At 41.8% G+C, this 19823-nt stretch overlaps 1 protein-coding gene across 10 annotated transcripts in view; it reads left to right on the top strand.

Moving 5' to 3' along the window:
• The window catches only part of MSRA (methionine sulfoxide reductase A), a 427028-nt gene that overhangs the window by 264958 nt on the left and 142247 nt on the right, over window positions 1-19823 (top strand). For 9 of the 10 annotated variants that reach the window (XM_077868666.1, XM_077868664.1, XM_077868663.1 and 6 more), the window contains one exon: window positions 11607-11711. The exons of the other annotated variant lie outside the window; for it this stretch is intronic. In XM_077868666.1, coding sequence (XP_077724792.1) covers window positions 11607-11711 — 105 coding nt within the window. The remainder of the gene's footprint in view (window positions 1-11606; window positions 11712-19823) is intronic. 10 annotated transcript variants of the gene reach the window in all.

Below are 19823 nucleotides of genomic sequence, written 5' to 3'. Positions count from 1 at the left end.
GCAGCCACAGTATGAGAAATGACAAGCTTCAATTGAGTTGCCTTTTCTCACCCATGTTATTATGAGTCAAGAATAGTTTTTGAAGAATGTGAAAAAAAATCTGACTTGGTTTTAAAGACCTTTCAGTTCATGATTGTGAAGGTTCACTAGCAGTCTTTTCACTTGGATTCAGAACACATACACTTTTAGGAAAACCTGCCCTTGGCAGCTTACCCAAAGCAACCAGTCTGTTACTGCTCTGTTTGTATTAACCTAGATTCTAGTGGTTTGAAAGTTTCTGGCTTTTCATATTGAACTTTCCTGGTGACATGTTTATCATTAGTAGTATATGGGTATAGAAGGACTAATCCTGATATCACGGATTAGATTACTACTGGTAAATTCCCAGAGTGCTTTCCCTTTATTTCTGTTAGTGAATGCTCTCAACCATACCCTAGGATCCATGGGAACAAGTCTTAGTATTCCCATTTTACAGATGAGGAATTTGTAACGACGGGAAGTTAAGCTGCTTGTCTGGCAGACTATGTGCTCAAGATTGTTTTTTTTTTACTTCAAAGTCAGTGCTCACTTAATGGCACCATGATGTCCTACACTTCCAGCCTTTTTAAGAGTCACTGTGTAGGAGTGACTAGCCCTCAAGAGGCACAATCTGGAACACTAAATAGAAGGGAGTAGTTTGACTCCATAAAGGCAGAACTTTCCAGCAATTGAGACAGTCCAACAATGGCATGGATATTTTGTGAAGTAGTTTGCCTCCTATTACTTGAAATGGTCACCTGAATGTTGCAGTGGGGTGAAACACAATGTGGCATTTGGCTAGTTGACCTTTCAGGTCCCTTATAATCCTGATACTTTGTTTAAAAAATCTTCTGTCTGGTTTCCTCTCCCTTGCTATAGCTGTATATATCAAATGCCTAATTTCATGGTTCCTGCTTCCAACTTTGCATCAGAAGCACCAATCAAGCTTTGTGAAGATACAGATGCCTAGGCCTGACTCCAGATCTCCTATGTCCGAATTCCAGTGTGGGGTAGAGTGGGAAATTTGAGAATACATTTCAGAAAGTGCAATTTGAAGGCATCACCCTTCTTGTCCAGTCCACTGATATCAGGGTACAAGCAAACCTTGTTTTGGACTTGGTGTCATTTAGAAGCATCGAGAAGTCAGTTTCTCAGTGTACAATCCCCTTTGAAGTTTTAATCAGGCCATTTAATAAAAGTGTGTTTGTTCTTTTGGATGCAAGAGGACCATGATCCCTTCTTGGCAGGTTAGTTTTTCTAATATCTCATAATGCTTGTCCCCTTCATAGTAGGTTGGGAGTAGGTGCTGGCCTAGGAAATGGGCACCAATCCACCTAACTACAAGAGCCTTTCATATACTTCATGTTCTGGAAGAAACACCTTGAAGGGTGTGAAAGTCAGCCTCTATAATCAGCAAGTAGGATACAGAAACTAGTCAGCTGCTCACTCCTAGACTGGTTACCTACTAGTTGGCTTTGTAGCAGTGAGAAACGTCCAGTGGCATAAAGAGTTTAATGGTTGTAGTTTCTTGTTTTCTTGAGGAATTTTCTTATCAAGTGCTCAACTATGTTCATAGCATTTCTCTGAGAGAATAATCTCTAAAGAATGTGTCTGTATTAAATACAGAGGATTATAAATTCCCCACTATGTCTCCCCACGGCAGGCCAAAAAAAAAAAAATGCAATTGCTCCAACAGTACTTTTTCTACTTTTCAATCAATAGGATGCTTTTTAAAGCTTACATTTCTCTTTGGACACTTTAAGTGACTGATGAGACAAAAGAAAAAAAGCAAAGATAAAATGACAGTATAGACACTCCTCAAATCCTATAATGAACTCCACAGGGCACCCAATTTTGATGTATTAGGATTTTTTTTTTTTATAATGAGTACATTGTTGGAAATCACATTTTCTATCTGCAGGAGCTGGAGATGAAACTGAGCTGACATCTTACCTCTTTGTAGTTAATTAGCAAGAGAAAAGTAGTATTTTGAATCTTGTATGGGAGAAGAGAGGTATTAGTCATCCAGTGCTCCTCCATTCCCTTCAAACACCTGGATCTTTCTGTCTGCTCTTTGATTTGTTTTAACGGCTTGGATGGGTCTTGTTGGCTGGGAAAGATAAGGGGAGTTGAGCAATGGTTATTATTTAAGGAAAAAATAACTATAGCTTACTTCTCCCTGTCATCTTCCCTGTAGGATAAATAAAATAGGTCAGGCCTTTTGCGTTTAAAGAGCCATTCCTTACCTGGTCCCAGACTGCAGGCAGTACCCAGGCTGCAGAATTTTTGTTATCACCTTATTAACATTTGTCACCATTGAATCCCCAGCACTTAGTGCAGTACCTGGAACTTAGTAGGCATTCAGCAAGTATTTAGGAATTTAGTGAGCATATAAAACAGTGTGTTGACCCAGATATCAAGGTAGTAATGTTGTATCTAATACCTTTCTTCAGGTAGTAGCTGCATCCATTTTAAGACATGTGGCAAGTGTTACATTGAGTTCAGTTAGGGGCAGAGAGGCAGAGCAGAGCATTTATACTTTATCCCATTTAGGGTACTGGTCCTTGTCAGGTGAGCAGTGCTGGGGCCAGTGTGGACACTCATCCAGATGAAGGCTGAATAAGAGGTAGAAAAATCTAGCACAAAGAATCCTCCACTCTGATGTATTTAGTAATATCAGATCATGTACCCAGTCCTGGGATGACAGAGGAGAGCCATTTCCATGACTCCTCTTCTCAAGGAATTCACCATTTATACAGAAAAACTAAGCAAGTGCTCAAAACCAGTCGGGACTCCTCAAGTGTTACAAGGTGTGAGACTGATCCCAAGTGAAGAAGAATTTAAGGGGGGTGGAGAACAGTGGTGTTTGGAAGAGAAACACCATTTTCTGAGTGCCCCCATGGTAATTGCTACATATATCATTTCTTTCATCACAGGAACCTGGGGAGGATCCCCAGGGAACCTGACTCAGTCAGGAAACCCAAATCTGAGCAAAGTAGATCCCATAGGATTCCACTGACTGTGCTTTCCCTGCTACATCATACCTCTTTTCCAGGTCCTGTACTCAGGGAAGGCTTCCTGGAAGAAGCAGCACCTAAGGGAACCTTGAAAGTAGGGGAGGGCTTTGATTGCAGGTGGAGGGAGGGCACGTCAGGCTGGCAGACTAGAGCAGCTAGAGGTGGAATTGGGGATACAGACTGTCTAGATCAGGGAGAAAGCGTGGGGAAATGAGAGTGGGACCCCAGGGCAGAGGACAGTTATGGAAGAAGCAGCTGGAAGCGGAGTGCTTGGACAGTGGCCAAATTCTCTGTCATCTCAGTTGCTTACAAGCTCTGAGACTTCCAGCAAGTTATTCAGTCTCTTTAAGCCTGACTTTCTTATCAGTAAAATGGACATAATAATATAATCTTGCTAATCGCACAGGGAAGGTGGCTATAATACTAAAATGAATTTGTGGAACTTGGCAAATAATACAGTGCTATGTTTAAATGCAGAGGGTTTGTGGTTATGTTGGGTTGAGCAGGGGAGCTTGGAGGATGGACCAGCTAAGGGGCTTTTCCAGTGACAGGACATGATAGCAGGTCTGTGGCACTGTGGCAGAAAAGAAGAGCTCTCTGTGCCTGTCCTTCCTGAATTTGTGCTTTTGCTTATGGCCATGACCGTGCCCTGGATGCCCTCCCTGTCCTCTTCCATGAAGCACCCCTGACTACACACAAACCCACCTTACTTAACGCTGCCCTCTAGTTGTCTCTCTGTGAACCATGTCCTGCTCGGTTCAAGTCTAGTCTCTGCCACTTAATATGTATAGGACTTTGGTTTCTTTTACCTATTTCCATCTCAATATCTTCCTCCAAAAAATGGGAAGATTGTTACTTACCTCAGGGTTTTTGTGAGTGTTAACTTCATCAATACATATCAAGAGTTTAAAATAATGCTTGGTGTTTAGTAAGTGCTACATTTAAAAATGTATTTTCCTATTCATATTTCCCTGTTCCCCCACCCATCCTCATTTATTCCATAGTAAAGGGCGTTAAATTAGTGAAAAGGAGGCCATTGGACTGGGGCACCTCTTTTTTTTTTAATATTTTGTTTATTTATTCATGAGAGACAGAAAGAGAGAGAGAGAGAGAGAGAGAGAGAGGCAGAGACACAGGCAAAGGGAGAAGCAGGCTCCATGCAGGAAGCCCGATGTGGGACCTGATCCTGGGACTCCAAGATCACACCCTGAGCCAAAGGCAGATGCTCAGCTGCTCAGCCACCCAGGCATCCCATAGACTGAGGTGGCTCTAATGCTGTAGGACCTACATAAGCAAACAGGAGTCTAGGCGTGCAAGTGCCTTATGGTTACAAAATCAAAATGCTAAGGACAGCCAATCACAAGCGACTGACTAAGCTTTAAGCTTTAGCCAAAGAGTTTCCTGTATTTGTTCCCACATGTTCTCTATATAAGTTTCTTCCCACTTCCCACTCTCCTGTCTGTAGAGTGCTCCTAACCACTTTCGGGGTTTGTCACTGCCCTATTTGCATAGATGTTTGCTTATGGAAACACTTAGGATGTTCAATATGCTTCAGTTTATTTTTTAACAGGGGTGAATATCCTTCCCCCTTTCCTCTGTGCCCTCCCCACTCTCTCCCCTCTCCTCCCCTCCCTTCCCCTCCCCTGCCCTGCCCTGCCCACCCCTTCCCTTCCTGTCTGCCTAACTTTCTTAAGGCCTGTGGGACATCCAAGTACTTCGTGATAACTGAGACAGCAAGTATTTGGATTCAGGAAAGTGGAGGTTGAGGGCTAGCTGCTTAAGTAGTGCACCAGGCTCAAGATGAATGGTTTTCACAGTTCAGTTACTATTAAGAATTACCTGGGGAATCGTGTAAAAATACAGGTTCCCAGACACCCCCCCCCCATTATGAAATAATAGCAATAGTAGTAATAATAACAATATTAACCATACTATTATGAATAAAGCTAGTATTGGATGGGCTTCCATGTGTGTCATGGGTCAGACTACCCTAATTGCTTCCTCTGGATTCTTGAACTAATCCTCCCAATAGTCCCTGAGGTGAGTGTTATGAATATCCCCATTTCACAGCTAAGGAAGCTAAAGCCCAGAGAAGGAAGAGCTTGGCCAAGGTCACACAGCTGATAAGTGGCCATGAGGCAAGCCCAGGAGGCCAGCTTGGCCCAAGCATGTGGCTGCATGTTTCTCGGCCTGAGTGGTGCCTGGCACTCTGGGTGTAGACAGACAGGCACCTGTTGACTATGGTGTGTGGCCCGTGGCTGGATCATGACATGGGGAGGGGAATGAGCAGGCCTGGAGGCCTCTCATTGCCGTGCAGATATAGCAGAAGCCCTGCTCACAGCAGCGGGGTACCCATGTAGCTAGGGTATCTGCCGGGGACCAGATGGGTGACCCCTTCCCTGGCCCTCCCCACAGTAGCAGCAAAGAGCCCCAGGAGCCCTGACACTGGAAGTGGGATCCATGTGCCCAGATCTTGCCAGCAGCTTCCTTTCTCCACCTTCAGTCCATCTCTCTTTGCTTTTCTTCTCTGTGTCTCTGTTAAGCTCCCTTCCAGAGGGCAGGGGCTCTGCTCTCATTCCCAGGCTTTCCCTCACATACTGGGACCTGGAAATCCACACAACCCATGCAGGTCTGGGCTGCCTGGCTTGTCTTCGGAGCCCCTCTTGGGCAGGCTCTATGCCACACCCAGGAGCCCCTCACAGACTCAACCTGGCCATGGCACAGATGGTCCTGCTCATTCTCCTTATGGAGATCTCCTCTGCATCAGATTTGCCCACCCTGTTGGGGATGGGCCACCATTCCTACAGAGGATTTGGAGTATAACTCTTGACCCCAGCTCACTTGCTTATCTCGCTAGCGGTGTGATTCTGACCACTCATGACTGCCACCTCTTGGCCTGTGGCTATTTGACCTGGCAGAGGTGGCCTCACATATCCTGAAAACTGCAGCCCAGGGGGCAGTGGGAGTCTTCCACTCTTCTCAGTCAGGAGGCTCTGCACTGTCTCCTGAGTACCACAGACTCTGACCAACAAAGGTTCTTGTCCAAAAGACATTGTCGACAGCTATAATAGCACAGTAGGTAACAGCTTGTCTAGGGAGGTGAGCTTCCTACCTGCTTCCAGAGGTGGCTTTTTACCTGAATTAAGAACTTTCTCATTAAACCCCTGTCATTTTTAGTTCTGATTCTGCAGTGGGGAATCACACATGATTCATCACAATTCATCAAGAGTGAGAATCTGGGTCCTTGCCTGGTGTGGACAAAGGCCCAACTACGGTTCCTACTGGGGCTGGAAGGTGTTGGCTGGGACCTCACCTTAGCACCTGTGTCAGTCCTACATGTACTGACACATGTACACAATGAATTGCCCATAACGTGCCCCTCTGCATTCATTCACCTTTCTTTGGGGTCATGAGGTAAGGCAACACTGGAAGTGCTCAGAGGAGACATTTGTCCTTTTCGTTTCCTTTCAAGATATTTTTGAACAACAGTGTTAAGAGAGTGTTAAAACACCTCTAACGCTGCTGCGCATTGTTAACAAGCACGTTTGCACATCACATCTATCATGCTATTTGCACGATGTTATATGAAGAAACAGCTCAAAGTATTTTTAAGATATAGCCTTTTATCTCTGGAAGCACCAGAAAGTATTTGCAGATTGGTCTCGGGAATCAAATTAGCCTAGCACATTGGTGAGTTCCTGGAGGCCTGGGCATTTCTGTAAGTGGTTTCTAGCCCCTTAATCCTTTTGATCATTTGCACTGTGTATTTTTACACAGGCTCTTGTACTTTGGAGAAATAAAATAAAGAAACTTAAAGGTGAGTTTGGCGAGGGCTTCTCCCCACTGTTTGTCAATGCAGATGGATGTTGAATTTTAATGGTAGTAGTTTCTTTTAAACAACCAAGCTTCTTTAAACCTCTCCACAAATAATGTCAGTGCTCAGATTATGTCTAAAAGTGTTTGCAGAAATCTTTCCTGACCCCATATTGCTACCACAAAAAAAGAGCCTAACCCTGGAAAATAGTCTTGACAGCCTGGATGTCAATTACCCTACAGCCGTGATTTCTAATATGGGCCACTGCCTATGTAACATTTGCTGTCACTTGGTGACTTCAGGGGTCTACAATTAGGAGCCTGGCTTGTGGTCATAAAACGAGATCTTCATTGGTTGACTCTTCACTAGATCCTGTTACTTACAGGTTGTGGGATGTTGAGTGAGAAAACATGTGGAGAGGACTTAGTTGCCTCATCTTTAAAATGGAGACCACATTTCTCTTGTAAAATGATTGTGAGAAATATTTGTATGCCCATGTTCATAGAAACATTATTCACAGTAGCCAAAAGGTGGAAGCAACCCAAATGTCTACTGACCGATGAATGGATAAACCAAATGTGGTCTACTCACACACACTGGAATATTACTCAGCCTTAAAAAAGAATGAAATTCTGACACATGGTATAACATGGGTGAACGCTGAGGATATTACGCTGAATGAAAAACACTGTGTGACTTCACTTTCATGAAGTACCCGGAGCACTCCAATTCATAGAGACGGAAGTAGAATGGTGGTTGCCTGGGGTTGGGGGTAGGAGAGAAATGAGAACTTGGTATTTGATGGATGCAGTTTTAATTTTGTAAGATGAAAATGTTCTGGAGATGGATGATTGTGATAGGAGCATAACAGCGCAAATGTACTTAATGCCACTGAACTGTATGCTTAAAAGATGTTTAAGATGGCAAATTTTGCTATGTGTTATGTTCCACAATAGAAAATAATTGGGAAAAAAATTGTTGTGAGCATTAAAGAACATCAAGTAGGTAAAGTGCCTGCCCATTTTGTCAGATTTCAGTGAATGGTAATAGTTTTTACTAGGGTTAGGACATTGTTTTAATGGTTATATGATACTTATTATGTGGCTATCCCATACTTGGTTTCTTTTTTTATTTGACTTTTGGATTTCTTACAGTACTCCACTATTGTAGTAATGATAGAGTGAGTTCTTTTTTTTTTTTCATATATGTATCTTTTCAATTATTTAGGGTTGTATCTTTGAGATAGATTTTCTAGGTCACTTAGGGAAAGAAGTTAATTTTAATCTTTGTGGCTCTTGATACATATGCCTGTGGGGTTGGAAAGGGCATGGTTGTATATGCTGTCACCAGCCAAGTAAGGGTGCCAGTTTCATAGTCTCCTCACCAGCACTAGGTACATTTTTAAGCAGTTTTACAAAATGTAATGAGAGATGTTATGTTTATGTTTTCATATGAAAAGGTTGAGCACTTTTCAATCTTGATTTACTTACTATGTGTCCTGCCTGTTTACGTCTTTTGCTTATATTTCTAGTATGGTTTCTATGCCTTTCTTACCAAAATATTTGTCATGCTTGTTATGTATTGTTGCTATTGTTAATATTTAGAGTTTAATTCTTTTTTTTTAATTTTTTTTAAATTTTTATTTATTTATGATAGTCACACAGAGAGAGAGAGAGAGAGAGAGAGAGGCAGAGACACAGGCAGAGGGAGAAGCAGGCTCCATGCACCGGGAGCCCGACGTGGGATTCGATCCTGGGTCTCCAGGATCGCGCCCTGGGCCAAAGGCAGGGGCCAAACCGCTGCGCCACCCAGGGATCCCTAGAGTTTAATTCTTATGTAGTTAAATCATTCATTTAAAGATTTCAAAATACAAAATAAGATTTTAAAGTAGGATCAACAGTGTTTTATAATAACATTACTATTAAATTTAATAATCTCTTCCCATAATTCTCCTGATTCTTTTCTTTTTTTTTTTTTCTGATTCTTTTCATATCTGTGAATATAAAATCTGTTTATTTGCTTATTTACATGACTGTAGTATTTCAATTAAAATTATGTAGAATGACCAATTAATTAAAAATATTAATAACCCAATATAAAAAGGATATTACAAAACTTAGAGCAAATAATTTAAAATTAGTAAACATGACTTTTTTTTTTTACCTTACCATAATTAAATTCATTGAAAATAAAATGGACACTATTATCCAGCTATAAATTGTTAAGAGTTAAAAACATTGTAATAGTGACTGAGACTGGCCCTGAAATATGCTGTCAATAGGGAGAGAAAATTGGGTCAACTTTACTGAATAGCAGCTAAGCACTAGATATCAAGAAACTTAAAAATGTTTGTAAGCGTTGGTTTAGAAATCCCACTTAGGTTAACCGTGGCTTGAGGCAGTCTTGGAAATGTGGAAAGATATTTACACTGATTGATAAAAATAGGATCCAGTCTAAACCTCCAATGACAGGGGATGATTGAATAATAGCACAAACGTCTTTGGAATGATATATAGTCATTATAAGTAGCATTTCCTAAAAATTTCAGTGATATGGGAAAATATTCATAATATTCTGGTAAGTGGAAAAGAAGCATGATGCCACGATCACAATAAAGCAAATTGGGGCAGCCCCGGTGGCGCAGTGGTTTAGTGCCACCTGCGGCAGGGACGTGATCCTGGGGACCTGGGATCGAGTCCCACGTCGGGCTCCCTGCATGGAGCCTGCTTCTCCCTCTGCCTGTGTCTCTGCCTCTCTCTTTCTGTGTCTCTATGAATAAATAAAATAAAAAATCTTAAAAAAAATAAAAAAATAAATAAAGCAAATTGTGCCTGGTGTGGTGGTATGTGGGTGTGTATGAGCCCACGTGCACTTGTGTATGTCTGGTACATATACAGAAAGAAATGTGTAAAAAAGATTGATAGCACTTATTTTATGTGGCCAAAATATAATATGTGATTTAAAAACTTTATTTAAATTCAGTTTACCAGCATATAGTATAACACTCACTGCTCATCTCATCATGTGCCCTCCTTAATGCCCATCACCCAGTAATATGTGATTTTTATTTCCTTTTTTATACTTCTGTAATTTTCTAAGCTTCATGTTGTTTGTAAATTATTATTTCTACAATCAGAAATTAAATATTAAAAAATATGAAAGATAATAAATATATGTTTTATTCATTTTGTGGATTCGTGTTCACTTTGCTTTCTTTGGTTTGTTTATTGGATGGAATCCTAGACAAAAAAACAGAAAGTGTTTAAGTTATGGTTCAGCTCTATGTGATGTTGGGCAAATGTAACTTCTATGTATTTCCGTTTTCCCATTGGTAAAATCATTGTGAGAATTAAGGTGAGATTACCAACCTATGGGCAAACACTTTTGCAAACTAAGGTAAGGTTCAGTGGATTCCCAAACCACTGTGAGGTCTGATGATTTGTTAGGACTCACGAACTCACTCAGAACAGTTATCCTCAGAGTTATAGTTTATTACGGGGAGAGGATACAGATCAAAATCAGCCAAATGAAGAATCTGCATAGGGCAGAGTCTAGAAGGGTTCCAGTGCCAAATTTCTGTGTTGTCCTCCATGTGTTGTTATTAGGGCTTCATTCCATAGGTATTATTGATTGATTGCCCACTGGTTGAACTGTCTTTGGGTCAGCTGATTCTTTGTTACCCAAAGTCCCCAGTCTCAGCACATGGTTGTCTGTCTGGCACAGCTGGCCGTGACCATAACACTGTTGGGTGTGGCCAGCCCTACTGTAAGATTCCAAGTGGCCAACTTCCACCCCAAGACTGTTGCTGTGGCCAGCCCCACCTTAACAAAGGACATTCCTGTCAGATATGACATAGATTACCTTCAGAGGCCAAAGCAAAGAAAGGCCAGGTATCTCCCTGGGCAAGGCTAAATTCTTTACTGCATATAAGGTGACTGGAAAGAGATGTAAAACAAATTTAAATAGATGATATGTATGGAAGGTCCTATTATTTACTATATTCTAACACTGTAAAATAAGGAGGGCATGAATTCCATAGGTAGAAGTGCTACTTCAAATACCCACTTTCCTGATCTACAGAACACTGGAGACCACCTCTGAGAGTGGGCATGCTAACAGAGAGACCTTCGCTGTGGTAGTTTTGTTTACCACTGAGACAAATTAGGCTGAGAAAACACTTGCCACCCCGCTGGGTATGTGAACCTGACCCTTGCCTCTATGTTAACAGCACAGCAAATATGTCCCCCCGTTAATGAATTTATCTGATGTGAATGAGATATAAGCCTGTTTGTTACAGGTTTCTTGATCTGGCACCATGTCACCCTGTAGTGCAGCCGCGCTTACTGCATATAGCGTGGAGTGATGATAAAAATAAATTGGCTCATTCCCCTCACCGAGCTTCAAACCTTGAGCAGTATGTCAGGCTGGATCCATACGGTTTCACAGGGGTGAGATAAAAAAAGAAATGAAAACTCGAGTTTGTTTTCTCATGAAATGAAAGAAAAAATTAGAGCACAATGATGAGAAGTCATCATCCTCACATCCTTGTGCCAGAGGACAACTGTATGCTCTTATGGAGACAGAACCAGTGACAGACGTCTATGAAATCATTAGCTAACGTACAGTTATGCTCCCACCCTTCCTTCGGAGGGAAGAATTTTAGCCCCGGTCTGGTCTGGTGGTTCTTTGGAAGCAGATAACTTGTAGTACATTGGTGTTGTCAGTAAATTTTGGTTGTACGTTCTGTTTCTTTCAAGGAAACACTGGCCACGCAGAAGTAGTCCGAGTGGTGTACCAGCCAGAACACATCAGCTTTGAGGAACTGCTCAAGGTCTTCTGGGAGAATCATGACCCGACCCAAGGTAGATGAGTGAGCCAGTATTTAATTATCTTACTAATTACAGCTGGGATAATTAGTGTTTGAGCTGCATGGAAGAGATGAACCTTGAAATCACACAGGAGCTCAAGAATATGATTGCAGACATTTATTGACGGAGGGGAGGAGGGGCTGGGGAGCAAATGGGGGAGGGGGTGGAGAGAATAAAGGCACAGCCACAGTCTGCGCTCCTCCCCCCTTTACAGCTGTCAGGGGTGGGGAGATTCCCACAGAGAAAGACGCCAGACAATAGAGATTCGTTCACCTTTGATTATTGCATTATTCCTCCTTAATGCCGTCTTTTGTCTACAAAATTAAAGTGTCTTTCTAGCAGCTCCAAAGTTTTCCTGATTTATGGTTCCTTTATTTCCCTGAATTTAGCCTTTCTCATCTTTTGACGTTATCAGGTTTCTTTCTTCTTTTTTTTTTTTTTAATGTCTGTGGGTGATAAAAAAAAAAAAAGAGAGAGAGAGAGAGAGAGAACATAAAGGTAAAATGCAGTATTCAGTATGTCCACAGTGCTTGGGTTATTTAAATATTTCATTCGTCTTCTTTGGATTTTGTTATATGGGGATATTAATATATTTGGGCTATAAACAATAGTGGCCAGAAATTTTATTGGAATGTGCACACAAGCAAAAATCCCCTGTTGGCGAATATCATTTGTAATATTCAATAATGAAGCAATTTCCAGATTTCATCCTAACAGCCTTACAAGCACTGCCTTGCCAATATGATGATCTGATATTATGAGGCTTATGAACTGAAAAGTCCTATATAATAGAAGTGATTTTCACAAACCCTGTTCATTTAGCAATCAGTCCACTTAACAAAAATATTTTCCTTTTGGTGTCAGGTTTTTTGGTAATGGGTATGCTGTGTTGGCTATTTCTGAAGAAGGGATCTATCTGTCTTTTTCCAAATGTGCAGTGTTCTTTGTGGTGGAATTTAAATAGAACCCCAGCAACACAGAGTGGTGGGGCTTGAGTTCTGGTTCTAAGTACCACCCAGTGCCTGGGTGATTTGCTAGAGGGCAAAAGTCAGAGCTAAGCCAAGAGTAGCAAATGATAAATGAGCCAGGGTAATGCAGGTACAGGACCCAGGCAAATCCATCAGGGTGGGTGAAGGCCTAGGAAGGAGGCCAGGAACAAGCTTTCCTGATTTGATGGTGGGGTGGCGGGTGGAGGGGGTGGGGGGAAGATGAGTTTCTAGCAGGAGAGCCATGAGGTATGGGGCAAGGGAAGTAGAGGACTGGTAGGGTAAGAATACTATAATCAGAAGTTTCAGATGTCACCCTGTTTTGGACTACTGGACCAAGCCTATCATATGAAAAACGTTAAGCCTGACAAACTTAAGGTTGGCTGAGCAGGAAGCTCTGACAGTAAGCAGTGTAAGAGTGATGATGGCTAAGAGCTTATGCTGGTGAGGTAGCATTTGCCTCTCAAAGCCAAAGGTCAGGGCAGGATGCTCAGAGCTCCAAAATTCTCCATAGAGACACACATTAGGAGCCCAGGGAACCTAAAGTCATGTAGGGGACAGGTTGCTCACAGGCCCACAAGATTGGGTATGTGGCCTTTTGCCAGGCCATCCATAGTGTCATGTCCTGATACAATCATTTTATGCTTAGCTCTGGCAAGATTTCAAAAAGGGCAAAATCTGTCATGCACTTCTCTCTCCTTCCTTCTCTTACCTTCTTTCCTATTTTTATCACACCTTTACCAGCACACTTCAGTTAATTATGTCACTAGATACTGGCCTCTGAATCTTAGGGGGAGTTCTACTTTTAAAACTGAACCTTGAAAGAATCTCTTGGTCTTCCCATCTCATGTATCAAATTTGTCTCAACTGTGCCTCAGTCCTCTTTGAAATTCTTTGTTTACTGTGTGTATTATTTGCTATATACTATACACATACTATACTTGGTATACACTACAGATTAGGTGGCTTAAACGACAGAAATTTATTTTCTCACAGTTCCAAAGGCTGGAAGTCCGAGATGAAGGCCATGGCAGGGTTGGATTTTTCTGAGACCTCTCTCCTGGGCTTGTAGACATCTGCATTCTCCCTGAGTCCTCACATGGTCTTCCCTCCATGCGTATCTTTGTCCTAATCTTCTCTTTCTATAAAAACACCAGTCAGATTGGATTAGAGCCCGCCCAAATGACCTGATTTAATTTTAATCTTTAAAGACTCTATCTCCAAGTAGGATAATATTCTGAGGTACTAAAGGTTAGGGCTTTAACATATGAATTTGGAGAAGATACAGTTCAACCCATAACACTGTCTAATAAAGTAATAGCTTGGTATACTATTCTTCCAGAGGTATTTTGATTCTAACAGAAGGTTTGTAGACTCATAGACTGGAAGAGACTTAAGAGGTCACCTGGTTAATCTTCAGCTTCAATTCTATAAGTCAAAAGATGAAATTAGTGCTGATGGGTTTCATGGACAATAGGATTTGATTGTTGAGTGACATATTTTTTACACTGATTTTTAGACAAATTATGCACATAAAGGGAGAGTTTTTCTACCCTTGCCTATGTCTGTTTCTACTTAGAATAGTTCCTGATGCAGTGTATACATTCACAGATATAAATCACAGGATATCTGATCTTCCCACGTTATTACTAGGATTACTTTTGTTGGATAGTTTAGTGTAATGGGCCCTGGTAACAGTCTTTATCTGCATTCCAAAGTTTCTTGTGATACTTCTGGAAAGTGGCCTGTGGCCTGGTCAATCACAGTATCTTTTGCTGTTGGCAACAGTGTTGAATTCAAGGAATGGGTCTGTGACCCAACCACAACCATTTGGAGTCCTTCCCTGGGACCATTATGTGAAAGAAAGAGGTGTTCTCCCATTTCTGGGGACACCAAAGTGGAGGTGCTCTGTATGTGGAAAGAGCTTGTCCACAGGAGAAGCAAGGGAGGAGGTGTCTCAGTAAAGACACAGAGAGGCAAGAGATGGGAAGAGAGAATCTTCAGGAGCCTGGGGTCCTCCAGAGAAATTAGGTGCCTACCCTCCTCCTCCTACATCATAAGCTAGTTTGTTGGTTTTCGTTATTTGCAGCAACAACAAAAATCCTTGCTAATCCACTCATTCAACTTAATCATCGTGCTTATTATATTACGCATGTTATTACACATGTCATTATATGTGCTTATTAGGTAGCCATGTTCATTCAGCTCTATAGATCAGAAGTCTAAAGACATTTGGTTAATAATCCTATCCACTCATGACTCAGACATGGAGTGGAGTACACTGAAGATTTCCTTAAGACCTGTTGGTAGTTTGACTGGGGGGGCGTTCCTTGGCAACTCAGAATTAAGAATTGTGGTTTAAGATTTGGGTTATATGGTCTGAATACATATCAGATCATCTTAATATTTCTAAACTACTGTGAAAGACAGTCATTAATGACATTTATCTTTTGTCTACTCTGTTTGCCAGACACTCTGTCAAGTGATACTAAATCACCAAGTTGTCTGTAAAAAGCAGCAGTCTCTAACCTCTTGGCCAATGCACAGAGAAAGCATATTTCTATAGGAAGAAAATAGTTTAATCTAAATGTACTGAGATCAGGGAACCCTGGGTGGTGCAGCGGTTTAGTGCCTGCCTTTGGCCCGGGGCGCAATCCTGGAGACCCGGGATCGAATCCCACGTCGGGCTCCCAGTGCATGGAGCCTGCTTCTCCCTCTGCCTGTGTCTCTGCCTCTCTCTCTCTCTCTGTGTGACTATCATAAATAAATAAAAATTAAAAAAAAATTTAAAAAAAAATAAATGTACTGAGATCAGATGAGCATTCAGATAAATGTATATAAGACCAAAATATTAACCTGAAAGCATTAATACAAATATATGTTAACACTAGAGCTTTAAAAGCAAAGCAAAACAAAACAAAACAAAAAACAAAAACAAAAAGAAAAACCCGCTTTAAGTTCAGAAGAACTCTAGTGCTAATGAATTTCATATTCCCAGGGAATGCTGAAGGTCCAAAACATGTGGTCACATGTAATTTTTTTGAGCTAAGAATTTGAAGCCCACTCCCTGAAAGATGGGCATGAAGCAGGAGCTAGCTGGGATGCAGTTGAACTTGGCCATCTGAACACAACTTCTAAATTCTCTACTGAAGTCTCATGGTGACACCTGTCACTTATCCTACAGTTAAGTGGCCCAGAAAAGAGAACCTCCCATTAGAACAGATGAAGGAAATAGAGACACGTAAGACTGACTGGTTCTACTCAGAGAGTGGACGTTTCAGAAGATAATAGCGTGTTGGATTTGGTGGAGACTCATCTGTGAAGCAATAGCCCACTCTGGGTTATTTTCAGAAGTAAGAGTGATTTTTATAATTGTGCAAGGGATACTGTTGCCTATGCCAGAATTGCTTATAAACAAAAAGACAAAACTTGAGTAAACTTGGGACGTCTGGGTGGCTCAGCGGTTGGGCATCTGCCTTCAGTTCAGGGTATGATCTGGGTCTGGGGATTGAGTCCCGCATTGGACTCCCTGTGGGGAGCCTGCTTTCCCTCAGTCTATGTCTCTGCCTCTCTGTGTCTCTCATGAATAAATAAATAAAATCCTTAAAAAACAAACAATCAAAAAAACCTTGAATAACCTTGAGAAGTCATTGACCTTTGATGTGAAGATTTGCCCAGGAAACACATGATTCTCAACAGAAAATGCCCCAGGAGAAATGTATTTTAATTGACATGTTGAAAGACTTTAGTACTTTGTTTATGAAGTCATGAAACCTTTGAAGGGGTCACTTAAATTTTTTTTAGTTATGACTTACATCGTTTTGTGAGAGAAGCAATATCCTAGATGATATGTGCAAATGTGGGGACTCTTGCTAATGTTCAGGATTTACTGTGGTAGAAACAGCAAGAATTTCAGCTTAAAGTCCCTTTTCAGTTAAATTAGATCTTCATGGCATAGACTAGGCAGAGAAAATCCTGCCTATCCTTGACTGCTTCACAGTACTGGAGTAGCTCTCACGGTATCTGATCTCCTGGAAAGGAAGAAATTCTCTCAGTTGGCCATTTGGAAAGGAGCAAAGCAGGCAAGAGAGCTATTAGAAGGTGTAGGCTTTTAAAGATACTATTTTAAAGATAGTATACTGTGCTATTTCATAGCCAATAGGCAATGAGTCCTGAGAGAGAGCTACCCAATGGATTGGCTTCAGGCAAAGTCACAGACCTAATAGTGTCATTATAGACTTGGCCAGTAATTGGAATAGTCTCTTCTCTTAATTTGCCAATTACCACAAAATTTCTATTTTGCTGAAGCATTCAGATATCACTGTTTAAACTTATATGTCCTGTTGTACCCATGGGACAAATATGACGCCTCCAGGCTTCTAAGGATAGACTCAAGCATGCTCAGTCCTGACCATGTGGCATCCAAACTCCCCAGTATCCAGACAACATGGCAGAGCCTGAGATGAGGAGGTTTGGATTCTAGGCTGCACCTCACCCCTTCCTAACTGCGTGACTTCGGCCAAGACACTTATTCAATCTAAGCCTCTATTTTCTCATCTGCCAAAAAGGGATACTAATGTCTATAACTCATAGGTCATGGGTTGTCATAAAAATTAAATGGAATAATGTGAAAATAACCTGATAATGGTTAAGTACCATGCAAGTGCCAGGCAAGGTTGCTATGTCCTTCTCAATACAACAGTATGATTTCAGTGGGTTTATTTTTATATCCTTGATTTCTGTGGGAAAATATTTACCCTCTACCTACAACAGTGTGGGTTTTCTACCACACTGTTGTTTCTTTTGTCCTTCCTGTTAGTGGGAAAGATTTCAGCATTGTTGATGTTGTCATTCTGTAATCGAAAAGCTGCTGGTGTGGTGGCGGTGGTTGTGAGGCTGAGGGACAGATGGCTCCTTAACTTTGCTGGTGACCTGATCATCCAAAGAACCAGATCAGATCGCAGCCTCTAATGCTTGATCTGTATCCCTCCACCTAGCGCCCTCTGTGCACGAATCACATGCCATTTCCATCCCGATCCTGCTTGAGGATGTGAGGCACAGACACATACCTCAGGCCAAGCCACAAGTGCACAAGCACACAATGTAGGGAGATTTCTGCTTGATCCCAAAAGTCTGACTTCTCAGTTGCAACCTGTTTTATTCTCCTCAATCCTGGGAGAAGGGAGAACAATTTTTTAAGCACCTCTTATGAGCCAGTCTTAGTGATGGATGCTTTCAATTTATAATTTCATTTAATCCTTACCACAACCTGATGAAGTGGGGTTCACGGTAACCCTGTTAACAGAAAAGAAGAAATAAGGCTCCAAAGACTGACAGTCTTGCATGATGTGGATGGCAGGATTTGCACCCTGCTCTGTCAAAAGCTCAAGGCTCTTTTATTTCCCCTGTACCAGAGGGGCCCAGACTTCCTGCTAGGAAGACCTCTTCTAAGGACAAATGATTTTATGGATCCCCCATGTGATATAGTTGTGTTCTTAGTAACCTTTTTAAAGCAAATATATTAAGATGCCCCTATGAATTTCATTACACTTTAAATTGAATGCTTATTTTATTAACCTCCACAATGTCACGTACCACTGGAAAATGGAAGTGCTCACACGCATAATGCATTCTGCAGACTCTAGGCAATGCCTGCTGCACAGTTGGATTTTGCACCTCTTGTAGTAACTCCATGCCTTCTCAGGGGACTATGGCTACAGGTGGGGGAGTCCTCCAGTGCACCCCTGAGGGAGCAGTGGCCTTTTTGCAGATGCCTGTGGGCTAAGACTGCTAGTTGAGCCCAGTATCAATTCCCCCACTTCTGTAGGGTTGGAATTTTAATTGGATTTGTAGCCATGATAAGGACTAAATTTCTCTGACTCCTGATGGCCAACGATGGCCACATGTCAAAGATCCGACTTCTGGGGCATGAGTATAGATGATGCTGTGCAACTTCTGGGTTATATGCACTTAGAGCAAGGAATGTTCTCTTTCTCTTCCTCCCTTCCCACAAACTGTGTGTAGAGGTAGTGGTGAACCAGCTTGGACCATAGGGATAGAGGCCTCACCCTTAAAATTGTGGAGCTACAAGCTAGAAGATTCCAGAGTTACCATCCCAGGCTGGACTCTATGCAAGAACTATCTTCTTTAACCTGCTGTTATTTGGTTTGGTTTGGCTTTTTTTCTCCCCCCTTTTCTACAACAGCTGAACCTATATCCTTACTAAAATAGTCTTTCACTAGAAGCTGGCAATGAACTCCCAGTCACTCTTCTGAAGATCTTAATTAAAATGTTTCCTTAATTAAAGCATCTTTAATCAAATCTGTTAAGAGCATGGACCCTGGGGTTAGAGGAGATACGGCTCTAACCAGGTCTGCTGTGAACTAGCTGCATGACTTGGGAAAGGTACAGTACCTCACTGAATCTCATTGCTTTGCTTCTTCTTGAATCCTTGTATTTCTCTAATTTTCCCAGCTCTTGTTCTAAATATCTTTGATCTTTTCCTGTGCTTGGCTCATACCCTTTATCTTCAATCAGTTTTTCAGCACCTCTCCCCCTCCCACAGTGAGTCCCCATTTGGAAGCTTTGTCTGACTTTCCCCAGTGGGCCACACTGTCTATGGTGTTAGATTTCATGGGGCCCCAGCCTGCAGCCTTTGTCCTCAGAGTCATGAGTAGGAGATTAATGGCTCTCTTTGGTTGATGGTTGGAACTAAAGACCACCACCACCCCCCTGTGCCATCAAGGACCCTTTTCCATACAGTGCCCTTGGGTCCCACATTTCCCCATCCCACATGTATGTCCCAACACGCTCACCATGAAGCATTACTGTAGGTGGGTTGTTCCCAGGAAGCCTTTGGGAATTGAGGGTGGGGTTGGTCCATTCCGTCTTCAGCAGGTTTGCTTCTTTACAGGTATATAGTAAGCGAGCCCCCTCATGCTGTCTCCTGAGAAACATTGATTAGGGAGAGGAAAGATCTTATTTCCTTCTGTGTCTCATCAAGTTGGCAGTTATATGCTGGTGTTCATGTATTTGAACTTGACAAATTAATATCTGAACTTCGTTGTGCTGACCCTTTTAAGTTAGTTTTTTTAAGTAAGTCACCACTTTTGAAGGACTA

Source organism: Canis aureus, chromosome 24 (assembly GCF_053574225.1).
Source record: "Canis aureus isolate CA01 chromosome 24, VMU_Caureus_v.1.0, whole genome shotgun sequence".
NCBI lineage: Eukaryota > Metazoa > Chordata > Mammalia > Carnivora > Canidae > Canis > Canis aureus.
The sequence above is the reverse complement of the archived record's forward strand: the minus strand, read 5'-3'. Positions and strand labels throughout refer to the sequence as shown.